This window comes from Podarcis gaigeae (genome assembly GCF_964106915.1).
Source record: "Podarcis gaigeae genome assembly, chromosome: 2".
In the NCBI taxonomy this organism is placed as follows: Eukaryota; Metazoa; Chordata; class Lepidosauria; order Squamata; family Lacertidae; genus Podarcis; species Podarcis gaigeae.
Window position 1 is genome coordinate 117,123,226 of NC_139679.1, and position 18,479 is coordinate 117,141,704.

The following is an 18,479-nucleotide window of genomic DNA, read 5'->3' on the forward strand; positions in this document are numbered from 1 at the left end:
GAAGCAACCCTATTAGCGGCTTAGCGCTATTAGCGGCTTAGCGAATATTAGCGGCTTAGAAAAAGGGGGGGAGGGGAAAAAGGGCAAAACTCGCAAGACGTTTTCGTCTTGCGAAGCAAGCCCATAGGGAAATTCGTCTTGCGAAGCGCCTCGAAAATGGAAAACCCTTTCGTCTAGCGGGTTTTTCGTCTTGCGAGGCACCACTGTACGTCCATTCTGTCAAGAGAATATCACTTCAGATGACAACCTAGCTTCTAACCCAGGTGTGAGAAATGTAACTTAGATAACTTTCTCTCATTTTTTAAAAAAATGTGTATTAAACATTTGTTTCCCACGTTCTTTCAATGCGGCATGCATTTTTATGGTTTCCCTATGGGGGTTCTCTGATGTGAAGCAAGGCTTCTCCGAACAGAAGTATTTCCACAAACTCTGCATTTATATGGTTTTTCTCTTAGATGGGAAATCCCCCTCAAAGTATATAAAGGCTTCCACCAGTGCTGAACTTTTTCTAGTCTATACATTCATGTGGGTTCTTTCATGTTTTCTAAGAGTTCCACCATCACGGAAGCTCTTTCCACATGCCATACATTTATATGGTTTCTCACCTGTGTGGATTCTTTTATGTTTAGTAAGACTTCCATTCACACTAAAACTTTTTCCACACTCTTCGCATTTATATGGTCTCATTCCTGTGTGGGTTCTTGCATGTATGACAAGATTCCCACTGTCACGGAAGCTCTTTCCACATTCCATACATATGTATGGTTTCTCCCCCGTGTGCTTTCTTTCATGTGTTTTAAGGCTTCCACTCACGCTGAAGCTTTTCCCACATACCAAGCATTTATATGGTTTCTCCCCTGTGTGAGTTCTTTCATGCTCACTAAGAGTTCCACTGTTTCTGAAGCTCTTTCCACACTCCATGCACTTATATGGTTTCTCCCCCGTGTGGATTCTTTTATGTGCTTTAAGGTTTCCATTTGCACTGAAGCTTTTCCCACATTCCAAGCATTTATACGGTCTCTCCCCTGTGTGAGTTCTTTTGTGTTCAGTAAGACTACCTCTATCTCTAAAGCTCTTTCCACACTCCATGCACTTGTATGGTTTCTCCCCTGTGTGGGTTTTGCAGTGTCTAGTGAGAGTTCCCCTATCTCTAAAGCTCTTCCCACACTTTATGCAATCATATAGTTTCACCCCTGTGGGGGTTCTGTGGTATCTATTTAGTACTGATTTATCTTTGATCATTTCTCCAAAGATGGGACACTTTTTTGGTTGCTTTCTTTGGTGATATTCTGGGTTCAGAAGTTCAAGGTCACCAGCACCCAGAGAAGTAGAGGACTCTTTCCTTCCATTCTTTGATTGATTTCCCTCAGGTCTCTTTTGTCCTGATGGATTTCCAAGCATCTCCTTTCCTGCTTTCTGCTTGCACGTTCCTGCTGGCTGACTATAGTTTTCGCTGTTGTACTGATCACCTCCTTGGAGGAAGAAAAACACAGGAAAAAAGCCAATGTTGTTAGGACTTCAAAGCCAAAATCAAGGATTTCGTTAGACATAAAGACTGATTACCCCTGACAAGTTTAAAGAGCAAGATCATCAGGGAATCTGCCTGACTACCCAGACAAGACCAGGTCCCACCACAAACTGAAGCACATACCTGCCAAACTCTCTCCTTCCTCACAGATCCAGACAAATGGTTCTTCACCTCCTTCCAGCCGGGAGATGAGGTCTGGTTTGGGAATTTCTTTCAAAGAAACAGAAAAAATATTCAGGCATTCTCTCATTCATTAATTTCCTTCCAAATATATGAGCTGAGGTATTCAAAGTGTTGGTGTTGACCTTTAGAGCCCTAAACGGCCTCGGTCCTGTATACCTGAAGGTGTGTCTCCACCCCCATCGTTCAGCCTGGACACTGAGGTCCAGCTCCGAGGGCCTTTTGGCGGTTCCCTCACTGCGAGAAGCCAAGTTACAGGGAACCGGGCACAGGGCCTTCTCGGTAGTGGCACCTGCCCTGTGGAACGCCCTCCCTTTGGATGTCAAGGATATAAACAACTACCTGACTTTTAGAAGACATCTGAAGGCAGCCCTCTTTAGGGAAGTTTTTAATATTTAATGCTGTATTGTTTTTAACACTTGATTGGAAGCCGCCCAGAGTGGCTGGGGAAACTCAGCCTGATGGGCGGGGTATAAATAATAAATTATTATTATTATTATTATTATTATTATTATTATTATTATTATTAGTTCAAATCCAGTCCACCACTGTATCCAGACTCCAGACTAGGGCCTTCTGCCACTGCCAGTTAGGATATTACAAAGAAAAAGAGTTGGGCGTTATTAGGCAATTTCTGAAGGATGCAATGGAAGCAGCGAAATATGTCCTCTTCACAGTTTCACTGCTATACAGTAGACACTGTTGTGTTCTCTAGCTCATAACCGCAGTGGGACTTTTGCCATTTGTGTTGTAGCCATCATTTGGCTAGTTTCATGACACGTAGCTCCTCAGTATACCGGGTAGCCAGAGATACTCCACAGCATCAGAAAGGCTGCTCAGAAGTGATCATATCAATGCTCCTCTGCATTATGCCATTCCATGGCTAGTCACCAGCTCTAACCACTGAAAAAATCCCCCCGAGCATTCAGGAATCCATTGCACTCCACCGGTCTCTTGGGGCAGACCATCCTAACTGGTCCCTCATTCCTAGCAGAAATTGGAAATGGAAGCCCAAACTTCACCAGGAAGTGGTCTGACCATGACAGTGGGGCTTTATTTTTTTTCTCTCAACAAATGAAGAAACATCCTTACCTGGAGAGGCCACACTCTCATAATTCTCCAGCATGACTTCCTTGTAGAGAGCTCTTTGGCTTGGACCCAGGAGACCCCACTCCCCCTTGCTGAAATACACAGCCACTGCTTCAAAGGGCACCAACTGCTGGGAAAAAGAACAACACACCATAATGGCCTATGCTCAGAAATGTACTCCCCATGTATGCAAAAATATCTGTGTATTAAACAGGGCTCCCAGTTTGAAAGGGGAAGGACTAACCGGGTGGATTTGTGTGCACTTCTTATTTTTTTTCCTGCAGGACTCAAGGCATCATGCAAGGGATACTGCAGAGTTCATAACCTTACTTGGTCAACTTGACATCTCCTAAGAACAAAAGCTAAAGAGACACATTCCTTGAAGATCTAACACCCCCAAGGTGTCCCCAACCTCTCTCCACAAGGATCCCTCTCCTACCTGAGATGAGTGCATGGCAGCTCCTTCCGCTGTGCCACAAGGAAGTTATGGCCCAAACTGCACCCCTGATGCCATTATTCTGCCTGTGGGGAAGACAAAAGTGAGGAAAGAGAGTCTGGGTCTAGGGGCAGCAGTGAAATTGTGTCATTCATGTCCCCATTTGCGGGCGGGGTAGAGAAGGTAAGGTGACAAGAACAGTTTCATCCTTTGGGAAACTCATTCCGGTTTCACGGCTTTAACGCTTCTGAGCTGACCCATATTTTTGGACCATGTAAATAACTGGAAAGAAGAGTCCGAAGGCTGCAGCAAGTGCAGAATGTGGCTGCTAGGTTGGTGATACCAATCCTGAAAGCACTGGACTTGAGCTACTAGACTCCATTCAAGGTGTCAGTACCAGCACATTAAACCCTAAATGGCTCAGGACTCGAAGTACTTAAGAGTGCCTTTCCAGTCATAGCAGATCTTACAACTGGCAGGTGAGGCTTTGCTGGTGCTGCTGCAACCAAGGGCTGCCCTGTTGGTGCTGCCCTGTGACAGGGCCTTTCCAGTGGTGGTTCCCCAGATGTGGAATGAGCTCCCTAGTGAAGTGCACCTGTCTCCATCACTATTAACTTTCAGGAGGAATTTGAAAACATTCCTGTTTACTCAGGCCTTTGTTGAGTAAACAGGATGGATGGCGGCTAACAGATTGAGGTTGAACCCTGACAAGACAGAAGTACTGTTTTGGGGGGACAGGAGGCGGGCAGGTGTGGAGGATTCCCTGGTCCTGAATGGGGTAACTGTGTCCCTGAAGGACCAGGTGCACAGCCTGGGAATCATTTTGGACTCACAGCTGTCCATGGAAGCACAGGTCAAATCTGTGCCCAGGGCAGCTGTGTACCAGCTCCATCTGGTACGTAGGCTGAGACCCTATCTGCCTGTGGACTGTCTCGCCAGAGTGGTGCATGCTCTGGTTATCTCCCGCTTGGACTACTGCAATGCACTCTACGTGGGGCTACCTTTGAAGGTGACTCGGAAACTACAACTAATCCAGAATGCGGCAGCTAGACTGGTGACTGGGAGCGGCCGCCAAGACCATATAACACCGGTCTTGAAAGACCTACATTGGCTCCCAGTACGTTTCCGAGCACAATTCAAAGTGTTGGTGCTGACCTTTAAAGCCCTAAATGGCCTCGGTCCAGTATACCTGAAGGAGCGTCTCCACCCCCATCATTCTGCCCGGACGCTGAGGTCCAGTGCCGAGGGCCTTCTGGCGGTTCCCTCATTGCGAGAGGCAAAGCTACAGGGAACCAGGCAGAGGGCCTTCTCGGTAGTGGCGCCCGCCCTGTGGAACGCCCTTCCAGCAGATGTCAAAGCGATAAACAACTACTTGACATTCAGAAGACATCTTAAGGCAGCCCTGTTCAGGGAAGTTTTTAACGTGATATTTTACTGTATTTTTGCTTTCTATGGAAGCCGCCCAGAGTGGCTGGGGAGGCCCAGCCAGATGGGCGGGGTATAAATAAATAATAATAATAATAATAATAATAATAATAATAATAATAATAATTTGTTGTGTGAGGACTACTGTTCCGGGCAATCTCGAGCACACTGGATGAAATAAATGTTTTTAGTCATGTTTTTAACTGTAACTGCTTTTAGAAGTTTCTTATTGCAATTGTCTTCAGAACGCTTTAACTGTTTTCCAGTTTTGTTTTTGAAATGTTGACGTATTTGCCACCCTGGGCTCCTTCAGCAAGAGGGGGGGAGATATAAATTGAATTCAATAAATAAAACAATTTAGTCTCTGCCTTTTGACAGTAGCTTTAGAAAACAGCAGCCTGGTTGGTTTCAACACACAAATCCCTTACTTGTGCCTTGCTCTACTCTGAACTTTTTCCACAAAAATGAAAGATGAAAGATTCCTTTTATTCTCTGTTGTCCATTGTAAAGACCTTTGGTTATATACAATAAAAATTGATTGATTGATTGATTGATTGCCAGTGGCCACCCAGATGCCTCTTCTGGGAAATACAGAAGCTGGATTTGAGTACAAGAGCACTCTCCAGCAACTGATTTTCAGAAGCATTGCTTCCTCCAACTGTAGAGACAGAACATAGGGCCATCGTGGCTAGTAGCCATGACAGCCCTCTCCCTCCATGAATTTATCTGATCCTCTTTTGAAGAAATTAAGGTTAATGGCTATCGCTGCCTCCTGTAGGAGTGCCCCACAGTTTGTGCAATAGCAAGTCAAAGTAAGCAAAAGATTGCACAGCTGCACTTATAAAACATTACAGCTTATAGTTATTTTTTCTTATTCTTTACATTTTTAAAATGGAGTTATTTCCTTGGATACACATTTAAAGTTTACTTACTTAGTAGATTGATTGTTAAATTCCACCTTGATTGTTTCTATTGTTTTTGTAAAGAACTATGCAGAAATTTGGTTTTAGTATGCTGGCCGTTTGGCTGTAATAATAAACATTCAACGTTCTGCAGTTTGCACGTGAATCTGCTTCCATGGACTTAAGAGAAAAGTGGTTTGGTGGGGGGGGGGGGTGGAAAGCCTTTTCCTAGCCACTTTCTCCCTGCCATGCAGAATTTTCTTAACATGTCACTTCTTACTCACCTCTCTATTTAGCTGTAATTTTAATTAGTGCTTAATTGCCTTTTAATGGATATTCCACTACTCCCCTCCCCAATGTTGGAAAAGGCCAAGATAGAAATAAATATAATAACAATAGCAATATTTTTCTTTAAGGAGTCCCGAAAGCTGCGAGCTTTGCTCCTTGCAGGGTGGGGGAGTCGTTCCCCGCCCTTGCTCGTTTTTTATTGCCCTTTTCTGAATCTTTTCCACCGCCTTCCTCTTCCCTATGGAGACGAGGGGCTTCCCTTCCCCGAAATAGCAGGGCCTCGCAAGCGGGGCAGCCTTTACCTTCTTGCCGGGCCCGTTACGCGCACAAAGCTCTCCTTTCCGCACGAAGGAATCCCAGGAAGCCTCTTTCCCTTCCGGGAATAACAATCATAACAATAATGTAATAACAACAACCATATAAGTGCATCCGATATTATCGTCCCCGTTATGACATTTCCTGCCTCTCTAGGAACCAGGTCTCTGTGGGTTTAACCCTTGGAGGACTAGAATCTCATTCTCTAGCATGTTACAGATAGGTAGTCGTGTTGGTCTGCCATAGTCAAAACAAAATAAAAAAATTCCTTCCAGTAGCACCTTAAAGACCAACTAAGTTAGTTCTAGGTATGAGCTTTCGTGTGCATGCACACTTCTTCAGAGTTCAGAGTTGGTCTTTAAGGTGCTACTGAAAGGAATTTTTTTATTTTGTTTTTATTCTCTAGCATGGATAGGCAAATTAAGGCCCGGGGGCAGGATCTGGAAACGTGTGTTTTAGAGGGAGGGAAAGCTAACCTCATCCAAAGGCATAAAATAACCTCGGAGATCTTCCTATATCCAGTTCTGGGCACCACAATTTATGAAGGATGTTGACAAGCTGGAATGTGTGCAAAGGAGGACAACGAAGATGATCAAGGGTCTGGAAACCAAGCCTTATGAGGAATGGTTGAAGGAGCTGGGTATGTTTAGCATGGAGAAGACATGGAGAAGAGATATGATAGCCACCTTCAAATATCTCAAGGGCTGTCACATGGAAGAGGGAACAAGCTTGTTTTCTCCTGCACTGGAGGGTAGGACTCAAACTTACAAGAAAGGAAATTCCAACTAAATATCAGGTATAATTTTCTGGTAGAAAGAGCCATTTGACCTTGGAACAGTCTCCCTTGAGAGGTTGTGGACTCTCCTTCCTTGGAGGTTTTTAAGCAGAGGTTGGATGCCCATCTGTCATGGATGCTTTAGCTGAGATTCCTGCATTGCAGGGGTTGGGCTAGATGGCCCCTGGGGGCCTTCCAACTGTGATTCTATGAGGACAATCACATATTGTTGTGAACAGGGATTTTCAACTCTGACAAATATGAAAGATCAGAAGAGAAAGGCTTCTTTGTGTTGATGAGAAGATCTCAAAGCCACACAAATGGCCCAGATGAGAGGGGCAATATTGCAAAAGAGTTGGAAGCCCTTGATCATTTGTTAGCGGAAAAGGGTGGGGTATGTCAAAAACTCAATTGGTCTGACTGTGACTGAGGGAAGTCCTCAGTGGTAGAGCCAGTGTGGTGTAGTGGTTAAGAGCGGTGGACTCGTAATCTGGTGAACTGGGTTCGCGTCCCCGCTCCTCCACATGCAGCTGCTGGGTGACCTTGGGCTAGCCACACTTCTCTGAAGTCTCTCAGCCCCACTCACCTCACAGAGTGTTTGTTGTCAGGGAGGAAGGGAAAGGAGATTGTGAGCCGCTTTGAGACTCCTTCGGGTAGTGATAAAGCGGGATATCAAATCCAAACTCTTCTTCTAGGACGTTCTCACAAACTGTCACCTGTACAATGACCCCAAATTTCTGCTAGTTACCACTTACCGTTTCCCTTCGGGAAACAAAAATAACCTCTCGCATAAAATTACCCAGAAATGCATTGAATTTTGCATTAGGCAAATATTTCTCTAAGTAATGTTCCCCTCTCTTCTCAATTTTGTTTTCTGTGTGTTTTTGCAACCTTTTATTTATTCTTTTACAATAAAGAACAGCAGCTTTTGTTCTCCACATATAATGAATGAAATGAAATGTTGTAAAACTACACAGAATTTTTTTTGTTGCCCTCCACACCCAGATATCTGAGCTACAAGAGAATCCAGGCATCCCAATGCTTACCCATCCTCCCGATTCCTTGGAATAAATACGATGGTTATCTTTAGGATATATGGTTTTATTTGCTCATATATACAGCCTTAAGAAAGGATGCGGTGGCTCACAGCAGCAACACTCAGATCTTGCCTTCCCATTAGGTTTCCAGTGTCAGTCTTCAGCTTTCAGCATCACACACCAAAACAAACTCCCCCTAGGACGGGGGTCGGCAACCTGCGGCTCCAGAGCCGCATGCGGCTCTTTAACGCCTTTGCTGCGGCTCCGGGGCGGAGGCGAGGGGAGGAGGCGCATTTTCTGTGCGGAAACATGCAAAAAGCCGCTTATGATTGGATCACTCCCTTATCTACTGCGGGCGCCTTGATCGCGCCGAAAACCTCTCCGTTTGGATTGCTTGCTGCCTCTCCAAGTCGATTCGCTGCTGGGAGCCCAGCACGCTACGCGAGCTCATCGCCGCATTTTACCTTTCCTGGGGAGGACTCGGCGCGCCTGGCGGATCAGGTTGTGGGCGGATCAAGTCGCAGTCGCGTGGAATTTGTGCTTTGTGACCGTTTGAAGTGGGGGTTTTTTTCTTGGGAGGCTGGGCGGCGGGAAGAGAGGGAGGCTTGTGGTAGCGTCGGGGGCTTGTCTCTAGCAAAGTAAGTCCTCGCTATTTGGTCACATGCGCAGCATTCTCCTTGTGGGGGTGAGGTGGCTTCGGCACTCCAACGCTTGCTTTGCCGGCTGCTTTTAAAAGCGTAGGAAGCAGCTGTGCTGTTGCTGAGTAACCGGATCGCCCCAGCAGCCATCTTATCTGCCCATGTGGTCTTATGAGGCTGCCGCCATCTTACTATAGGCAATTCCACGTGGGAGTTAGTTGCCTGAAGCCCCTTTTTAGTTGCTTGAAGCCCCTTTTTAAACTTAAGCAGGGGAAAGTTTGGTGAATAGCTAACGCTTTCCTTGGGGAACGTTATGCAACAGCTTATTGCTGGTCTTTGTCCTCCCGCCTTTGTAAACAGGCTGCATTGAAAGGGGGCATATACACTGGTCACTGTTTTGAAGGGGAGTGAAGAACACACACTCAAAAAAAGGTAACTTGTTAATGTAATGTTTATTTCTATGAGGAGGAGTAATTCTGAGGGGTCAAACAAAGAAATAATAAAAAGTGTCAAAAAAGGTATTTTTATAATGATGAGGATGACATTGGGCCCTCATTATTAATTATTATTTACATCAGGCACTGATTATGATTTATGGTACACTGGGGCCCTGATTAATTTTCTATGGCATTTTGGGGCATTGATTATTGGGTGTAATGGGTATGAGTTACTCGTGCGTAAACTGCCGCCTCTCTAGGCTTAATTGCCTTGTTAAACCGTTCTGACTGCACAGCCCATCTCCGCGTAGCTGTTTCAGTCGCTAGCAGAATCCGTCTGTGGGCGTTTCTTAAACCTCTTCCAGCATAGAAGCTGTCTGACTCCCAGTCGCCTCCTCCTCTCACTGCGCAGGAGTCTTCTGTGCAGGGAGGGCGTGGGTAGTGGAGGACCTGTGCTCTACTCACTGATGTCCAGAGAAGAATCCCGGAGCTCTCTCTCCGCTTCCCCCATCTGCCCCCCTTTATCCCTGGTGTTGCGCTGATTTCCTTCCCCCTCTACCGAGCTGCTTCTCCCCCTGGTGCTGGGTCTTTCGCCAGCATAATCTGGGAGCCTCCGCTTCGCCTCTCGCTCTGATGTCAGTTCCCTGACATCGGGCATAGCAAATTTTGCTATGGAGCCCTCTGATTTCTAATTACGTCCCTGTTTTGGACCCCCGGTAGGCCAGCCATGGATAAAGGCAAGAAAAGAAAAATTTCTGAAGAAAACAGAATGTTTAATGATACATGGACAGAATCATTTGCATTCTCTACTGACAAGACTGGTTTACCAGTATGCTTAATATGTGGTGAGAAATTTGCAAACAACAAAAAGTCAAATATTGCAAGACATTTCCAGAATAAACACGCAGCCTTTGCTGAAAAATATCCAGATGGAGATGAGAGACGAAAAGCCGTTGCAGAACTTATGAGGAAGGTTGATAGGAGCAAAAATAATTTCAAGAATTGGGTGAAGCCTACAAATTCCACAACGTATGCTAGTTTTGTAGCCGCTCAGGAAATAGTCAAGCACGGGAAGCCGTTCACAGATGGAGAGTATATAAAAGAAGCATTCATTAAGGTTTCGGAACATCTATACATGGATGTATAGATTGCAAGCCTGTGTGAAAATGAAGGTGACGTCTTACAGCCCTGATGTGCAGACACTGAGCACTGAGGTTCAGGAGCAAAAGTCCCATTAACCTGGTTACCTGGTTGTAAATTAAATATTTTAATTAGCTATTAATTTGTCCTTTTTTCTTGAGATTGACAGCTGACTGCACGATCCTGTATATATAGCATTAAGGCAAGAAACAATATATACAGTGTTATATTTGTTTTAAATGTTGCAATGTTTTTGCGGCTCCCAGTTGTTGTTTTTCTTCGGAAACGGGTCCAAGTGGCTCTTTTTGTCTTAAAGGTTGCAGACCCCTGCCCTAGGATGACTTGGCATGCAATCAGGTGAGGGGTGGGTGGTGAGGTCCTTATCCCTTCCTGGAAGCATCTTCAGTTGTCACTACGCCAACACATATCTTCCTACCTAACTGTCAGGGAACTGCCATTGGAGCCAGAGGGAGAGGGAGGGCTCCAGAGGGGTTCAGGAGAGCTTCCCAGGAGGGAGAGAAGCAGCCCATCTGCTGAGGAAGGAATTCAGCGTAGCACCAGTGGAGAAGGGGGGCAGATGGGGGAATCGACGAGGTGGCTCCATGACTCCTCGCTGGAGACCAGCGGGGAGAGCACGGGTCCTCCGCTGCCCACACCCTCCCTGCGCAGAAGGCTTCCGCGCAGGGAGAGTAGGCGGAGACTAGGCGTCAAAGAGCTTCTTTGCTGGAAGAAGTTCAAGAAACGCCCACTGACGGATTCTGCCAGTGATTGAGACAGCCACGGGTGAGTGGCTGTCCAGATAGAAAGGGTTCACTCAGGCGACCCAGCCGGATGTGGCACCGATTTACACATGAGCAACCCCTAGAATCATTACACTAACTCTTCAAGATGCTGATGAGACCAGTGAGGGCAATTATTTTAACAAAGGACTTGACTTGTTTCACCAGGTTTTCTCTTGTAGAGTCTAACCTTTCTTCACGGAGCTAAGAAGGCAGAAAACCCAGTGGGACTAATCTATCTGCATGTCTACCTAGCTGAATCACCTAGAGCATGTGGCCCTCCAGGCCTTTTTGATGGCCCTCAGCAATGACTGATACTCCCCCTCCCAGCCACCTAGCAAGTAACAAGGAGGGCTCATAAGGAGCAAAAATACCTGTCTCTCCTGGGCCTTTGTTGCGATAACAGCTCATCACAGGTCTTTGGGCAGTCCTAGTTATTTTGGGACCTTGGTTGCCTTTGGTGCCCCCTCTCCCTGTGCATCAGTATGTATAACAATAATAATAATAATAATAAAATTTATTTATACCCCGCCCTCCCCAGCCAAGACCGTGCTCAAGGCGGCTAACACCCGATATAACAACAAATTGATTGAAATACAACTTAAAAACAAGATTAAAATACATTAAAACATTAAAATACAGCCTCATTTCAATGGAAACTCAAATCAAAAACTTTTGGGGGGATGAAAACGTCAAGTCTTCACCAAGGCTAACTTTCCAGACTGGTCCTCCATGGGCCAGAAGAAAGCCAGGGAAGTCCCAAAATAGGAGTTCCATCACAGGAGGAGAAAGGAAAAAAGAAGAGGGGGAGGGAATCAAATTTATTCCAAGCCGAAGGCCAGGTGGAACAACTCTGTCTTACAGGTCCTGCGGAAAGAAATCAGATCCTGCAGGGCCCTGGTCTCATGAGACAGAGCATTCCACCAGGCCAGAGCCAGTGTTGAGAGGGCTCTGGCTCTGGTTGAAGCTAATCTGACTTCCTTAGGGCCCAGGACCTCTAGGATGTTGCTATTTATGGACCTTAAGGTCCTCCATCGGGCATATTGGGAGAGGTGGTCCTGTAGGTACGAGGGTCCTAGGCCATGAAGGGCTATGTGTTATGAATCCTGCTTCTGTACCAGCTATGCCCACACAATTGCTAAGGCCTAGCTTGTTTAGTCTGAAAGTCTGAGGAACAGACCTCAGGCAGGTTTCTTCGTTGTGTGGGTTTTCTGATGTATTTTAAGGTTTCTGCTTTTGCTAAACCTCTTCCCACACTCCTTACATTTATAGGGTTTCTCACCTGTGTGAGTTCTTTGATGTAAAGTTAGACTACTGCTCACGCTGAAGCTCCTTCCACACTCCACACATTTATATGGTTGCTCTCCTGTGTGGGTTCTTTGATGTGCAGAAAGGCTTCCACTCACACTGAAACTTTTCCCACATTCCATACATTGATACGGTTTCTCTCCTGTGTGGATTCTCTGATGTGCAGTAAGGTTTCCGCACTGACTGAAAGTCTTTTCACATACCAAGCATTTATAAGGTTTCTCTCCGGTGTGGGTCCTTTTGTGAGCAGTAAGACTTCCACCATCACTGAAGCTCATTCCACACTCCATACATTTATATGGTTTTTCCCCGGTGTGGGTTCTTACGTGTGAAGTGAGGTGTTGATGTTGACTGAAGGTCTTTCCACATTCCAAACATTTATATGGCTTTTCGCCCATGTGAGTTTGTCGGTGTGTATTAAGGTTTCCACTTTTGTTAAAGCTTTTCCCACACTCCATGCATACATATGGTTTCTCCCCTGTGTGGGTCCTTAAATGTAAAGTAAGGCTACTGCTTACAGTGAAGCTCTTTCCACACTCCATGCATTTATATGGCTTCTCCCCAGTGTGAATTCTTTGATGTGAAGCAAGGCTACCGCTCACACTGAAGCTTTTCCCACATTCCAGGCATGTATATGGTTTCTCTCCTGTATGGGTCCTTTGATGTGAAGCTAGACTTCCACTTACACTGAAGCATTTACCACATTCCAAGCATTTATATGGTTTCTCTCCTGTGTGGGTTCTTGCATGTGCACAAAGACTTCCACTGTCAATGAAACTTTTCCCACACTCCAGGCATGTATATGGTTTCTCGCCTGTGTGGGTTCTTTGATGTGTAGCAAGACTACTGCTCACGCTGAAGCTTTTTCCACATTCCATACATCTATACGGTTTCTCTCCTGTTTGTTTTCTGCAGTGTCCATTTAATAGTGGTTCATTTTTTAACATTTCCTCCTCTACTAGAATATTTTCGCTTCTCTTTCCTTTCTGATCCTGTGCGGCCAGAGGTTTGTGGATGCCAGCATCCTGAGAAGCACTGGGCATCTTCATATTCTTTGAATGGTTTCCCTTGAGCCTCTTTTGTTCCATTTGATTTCCAAATATCTCTGTTCCGGCTTCAGCTTGGGTTGTTTCTGGTGACACCACAGGTGGGGTCCTATAATTCACGCTGTCTTGCTCATCACCTGCTTGGGGGGTGGAAATCCCAAAAAGAGATTAATACAGTAACCAAGGATTTCAACAAGAACAATTACCAGCGACTATTTTTAAAAACTCAAAAATCTCCCCTTCCTGAAACCTGTATCACCTTTTGAATATACTACTGTCTCAGAAAATAACTTGAGTTCCTTTTGGTCCATTTCCTACTTGATTTCAGTAGGCGTAAAAATGGTGGATGAGGGTTTTTCTTCTTCTTCTGTGATACAAATGTGATCTCAATTTCTGCAACTTAATATAAAAAGGGTGTTTGTGTGTATGAGAACCCCAGCAACATATGCACTCTGCTTTCAAGGACCTTGAAAGCGACTGAGAGGGTGGTGCAACTCTCCTGAGAGGAAATGTGACAACGAACCAAGCTTTATAGGCAAGAAAAAATGGCAAATAAAGCAGGTATATGATGCAAATAACATAATGCATGATGGAGATAGAGATTAGGAGAGATTTTCTCCCCTTATCATAATACTATAACTCTGGGTCAGCCCAGGAAGCTGAATGTTGGAAGATTCAGGATGGCAAGAGAAAGTTCTTCTTCACATGAGACGTAATTCAACTATGGAATTCGTTCCTGTAAGAGGCCTGGGCAGTGTGTGATTTCAGTGTGTGATTTCAGGCCGCAGGGCAAGTGCTCGCATTATGGAAGGCACACAAAAATGAAAATAAAAGAAAGCAACGAATCTGTTCACACACACACAAAGCCAGCATGGTAAGACTTGCTCCCTGATAGCTAGGTTTCTACATGCATTGATATTTGTCTTTTCTTTTTGCAATGGGTGTGTGAATGGGAGGATTAAATTCCACCTAGTTCCTACCAAGAGCCTGAGGTTTACCACCTCATCTACTGTTTGGGGGGAAAGGCTGCAGCAGGAGGATATAGCATTACACTCGCATCCATGACTAACATTGCAAGCATCATTTTTCCCTCAGTAGAAGTGGAAGTGTGTGGGTGTGGGGGGGGACAACAGTCAAGGCCAGGTCTAACACAGTGTAGTAGGGAAGGCATGTCCAGAGCACATGGCTCAGCCTCCCATTCCCACACTGGCATCCCTACAGGGCACTGAGGAATACCATAATAATAATAATAATAATAATAATAATAATAATAATAATAATAATAATAATACTTATTATTATTATTATTATTATTATTATTATTATTATTTATTATTATTATTATTTGTACCCCGCCCATCTGGCTGGGCCTCCCCAGCCACTCTGGGCGGCTTCCATAAAAACAAAAAATACACGTTAAAAACTTCCCTGAACAGGGCTGCCTTAAGATGTCTTCTGAATGTCAAGTAGTTGTTTATCACTTTGACATCTGCTGGAAGGGCGTTCCACAGGGCGGGCGCCACTACCGAGAAGGCTGGTTCCCTGTAGCTTTGCTTCTCGCAATGAGGGAACCGCCAGAAAGCCCTCGGCGCTGGACCTCAGCGTCCGGGCAGAATGATGGGGGTGGAGACGCTCCTTCAGGTATACTGGACCGAGGCCATTTAGGGCTTTAGAGGTCAGCACCAACACTTTGAATTGTGCTCGGAAACATACTGGGAGCCAATGTAGGTTTTTCAGGACCGGTGTTATATGGTCTCGACGGCTGCTCCCAGTCACCAGTCTAGCTGCTGCATTCTGGATTAATTGTAGTTTCCGAGTCACCTTCAAAGGTATCGCCACGTAGAGTGCATTGCAGTAGTCCAAGCTGGAGATAACCAGAGCATGCACCACTCTGGCGAGACAGTCCGCAGGCAGATAGTGTCTCAGCCTACGTACCAGATGGAGCTGGTAAACAGCTGCCCTGGACACAGATTTGACCTGTGCTTCCATGGACAGCTGTGAGTCCAAAATGACTCCCAGGCTGCGCACCTGGTCCTTCAGGGGCACAGTTACCCCATTCAGGACCAGGGAATCCTCCACACCTGCCCGCCTCCTGTCCCCCAAAAACAGTACTTCTGTCTTGTCAGGATTCAACCTCAATCTGTTAGCCGCCATCCATCCTCCAACCGCCTCCAGACACTCACACAGGACCTTCACCACCCAACAGTGGGTGATCTTGGGCCAGTAGCTGTCTCTAAGCATAACCTACATCACAGGGTTGCTGTGAGGATAAAATAGGGAGGAGGAGAGCTACGTACACCTGGAGGAAAGGTGGGATAGAAATATAATGTTGTTGTTTAGTCGTGTCCGACTCTTTGTGACCCCCTGGACCAGAGCAGGCCAGGTACTCCTGTCTTCCACTGACTCCCGCAGTTTGGTCAAACTCATGCTGGTAGCTTTGAGAACACTGTCCAACCATCTCATCCTCTGTCATCCCCTTCTCCTTGTGCCCTCCATCTTTCCCAACATAAACATGTATCAACCAAGGAAAAGGAATCCTTACCCAGAGTGGCCATATTCCCACAATTCTCTGGCATGGCTTTCTTGAAGAGCTCTTTAGCCTGGATCGAGGAGATCTCCACTTTGGTGAAATGCACAGCTGCCTCCGCAAAGGATTCCAGCCCCTGAAAAAATAAAGAAAATTCTCTATTAAGAAATAAACGCCCATGGACATAAAGAAATATTACTATGGTTCCCAGCAAAGAATGAAAGGGTGCTATAACTGGAGATTTGTGTCTAGTTTTTATTTGATTATTAATATTTCTTACATTTCTATACTACCCTTGATCAAAGGGTGATTTATGACATAAAAGAACAGAAATGCATACCACAGTAACAAGCAATAACAACAAGCCTCCCTGCAAATATTATTATTTTAATTGTACATGAGAGAGACCTTGAAGATCATACACCCTTCTCAGCTGGTTCATCTTAATATCTTGCAGTGCCAAAAAATGAAAGAGGCAAATCCTTTCAGACACACACTCACAACAATGCAACATGCCTATGTCACCTCCACACCATACATTTAAAACACATTCAAAGCACATGGCTTTCCCCAAGGTATCTTGGGGGTAGTAGTTTGTTAAATTCGGTGGGAAGGGAGACACTACCATTCCTAGGACTCATTGGGCGTATCCATGGTGCCCCTCACAAGGATACATTTTATACATTTTACAACTGGTTTAAGTATGACGCAAGAAGCAAAAATAAAAAATACTTGTGATCTATTGTGGTGAGGATCACAACCCATGCAGAATGACAAAGCTCAGAACCTCCCAGTCACTTTGCACAAGCCAAAGCCCGAAAAGCCACAACATCTGCAGCAGCTGTGCACTGCGAAACACAGCAGAACCATCACAGTACTTACTTTTCACAATGAATGTTTGGCAGCAGTTCCTGTATTGTGGTATGCGTTAGAATATCCATTATTTTATATTTTAAAATAGTAAATATACTACTACTACTACTACTACTACTACTAATAATAATAATAATAATAATAATTTTTACATTTAAAAATAATAACAAAAAATCCAAAACAAAGGTATCCAGTTGACCCCTTACAGCTTAATTTTTATATTATTATTATTATTATTATTATTATTATTACTATAGAGCTTACAGGGTTAAATGCTGGTCTATGACTGTAATAAACTGACTGAATCGAATAAAGCACTAAGCGCTCTGGTTAAGTTGCCTCTGGTTTTTACCTTGCGCAAATGACATCAAGGTGGAAACTGAAAAAGAAACACACTTGAAAGCTAAATGAAGGAAGTCCTTTTTTTTAGTTGGTACCCAAACAACCTGCAGAGCTTTGGAGGGGGGGGGGAAGGTTCATAGCTGTCAACTTTTCCCTTTTCTTGCGAGGAATCCTATTTGGAATATGGAATCCTATTCGGAATTTCTCTTTAAAAAAGGGAAACGTTGACAGCTATGGCTGGGGAAGCCCAGCCAGATGGGCGGGGTATAAATAAATTATTATTATTATTATTATTATTATTATTATTATTATTATTATTACCCACAGAATCATAGAGTTGGAAGGGATCACGTCCACCCCGCTTGCTTTTTGCCACCTTCGCTCACTGCAGACAGTCCATGAGAACACCCACCCACCCACCCAGTCCCTGAGCTGAGCTTTGCACCATTCTCAGCCTGCAGGTCTCTTCAGCTCCCTCTCAGTGAGGACTGAGCTAATCTTGCGGTTGGCAATGGAGGGTGAAGCATTCAAGAGGCTCTTGCAATGGAAAGAATGCAGATACAGTGGTACCTAGGGTTGAGAACTTAATTCGTTCTTGAGGTCCGTTCTTAACCTGAAACTGTTCTTAACCTGAGGTACCACTATAGCTAATGGGGCCTCCCGCTGCCGCTGCGCAATTTCTGTTCTCATCCTTGAAGCAAAGTTCTTAACCCGAGGTAATATTTAATATTTCTGGGTTAGTGGAGTCTGTAACCTGAAGCGTCTGTAACCCGAGGTGCCATTGTATTTGGGGCCCACTTTGGATTTGGACACATCAAACCCCCCCCCCCAAAGTACCTACCTCCCCTTGCTGCAGAGAGCAAAACTGTGGCGGGGTTGCCCGCTTCCTTGCAATTTGGGGTGCCCCCTCCCTGCCGCCTCTCGGGTTGTTTCTGCTGTGTTTGCAGCACCCAAGTGGCCTCCTGCGGGGGGGGGCGCAAGCCTGGGCCGTGTTTCTGGAGGTCCTGGGGTGCCCAGGGGACACGACCCCCCCCCAGCCTCTCTGATGTGCTGCAAAGGAAAGCAGAGCCATGCATTTGACACCAGCTGGGCAGCAGCAGTTGCCAGAGGGAGGCATACAGGATCCAAGCATCTTTCACCCAACGCTGAGGCTTTACCTCTTTGCCAAGGGATCTCAGGAGGATCAGTCCCTTTCCTGGAACATAAAAAGGAGCTTGCTTTACTCTTGCCTTGCCCACTTCAATTTCTTTCCCCAGCACTCCCCCCCCCCCTCTCTCCTGCCTCTCTAGGAATCTCAACTCAATTGGTTTAACCTTTGGAGCGCCGGACAATACTCTCTATCTCTCTCTCTCTCTCTCCACTCCCACGTCGCATTCTGTAAACCTTCACAATTCTGAGCGGTTTTAACAGTCAG

General features: G+C 45.4%; 2 protein-coding genes and 1 long non-coding RNA gene across 4 annotated transcripts; all 3 read right to left on the bottom strand.

Annotated features, from left to right (window-relative positions):
* Positions 1-308: 308 nt before the first annotated feature.
* Positions 309-6,286, bottom strand: LOC310837800 (uncharacterized protein). 2 transcript variants are annotated; one of them, XM_083724940.1, is made up of 5 exons: positions 6,151-6,286; positions 3,237-3,319; positions 2,801-2,924; positions 1,652-1,738; positions 309-1,472 (listed from the first exon to the last, which is right to left on the bottom strand). In XM_083724940.1, exons 2-5 carry the CDS (start codon positions 3,249-3,251, stop codon positions 514-516), a joined length of 1,185 nt encoding a protein of 394 aa, XP_083581066.1. In that variant the 5' UTR covers positions 3,252-3,319; positions 6,151-6,286; the 3' UTR covers positions 309-513. The 2 variants fall into 2 exon arrangements, with proteins under 2 accessions (XP_083581066.1, XP_083581065.1); XM_083724939.1 differs by having other exon boundaries at positions 2,801-2,927.
* A 1,109-nt stretch (positions 6,287-7,395) lies between these two features.
* On the bottom strand, positions 7,396-18,026 carry LOC310838305. The gene is made up of 3 exons (XR_014560910.1): positions 17,907-18,026; positions 16,729-16,761; positions 7,396-7,629 (listed from the first exon to the last, which is right to left on the bottom strand). It is a non-coding gene; the product is annotated as an uncharacterized lncRNA (long non-coding RNA).
* Positions 8,019-18,334, bottom strand: LOC310837742 (uncharacterized protein). Its single transcript, XM_083724795.1, has 5 exons — positions 18,223-18,334; positions 15,866-15,986; positions 11,065-13,460; positions 10,516-10,630; positions 8,019-8,165 (listed from the first exon to the last, which is right to left on the bottom strand). The coding sequence occupies exons 2-3, from the start codon at positions 15,897-15,899 to the stop codon at positions 12,151-12,153; spliced, it is 1,344 nt and encodes a 447-aa protein (XP_083580921.1). The 5' UTR covers positions 15,900-15,986; positions 18,223-18,334; the 3' UTR covers positions 8,019-8,165; positions 10,516-10,630; positions 11,065-12,150.
* Positions 18,335-18,479: the final 145 nt, after the last annotated feature.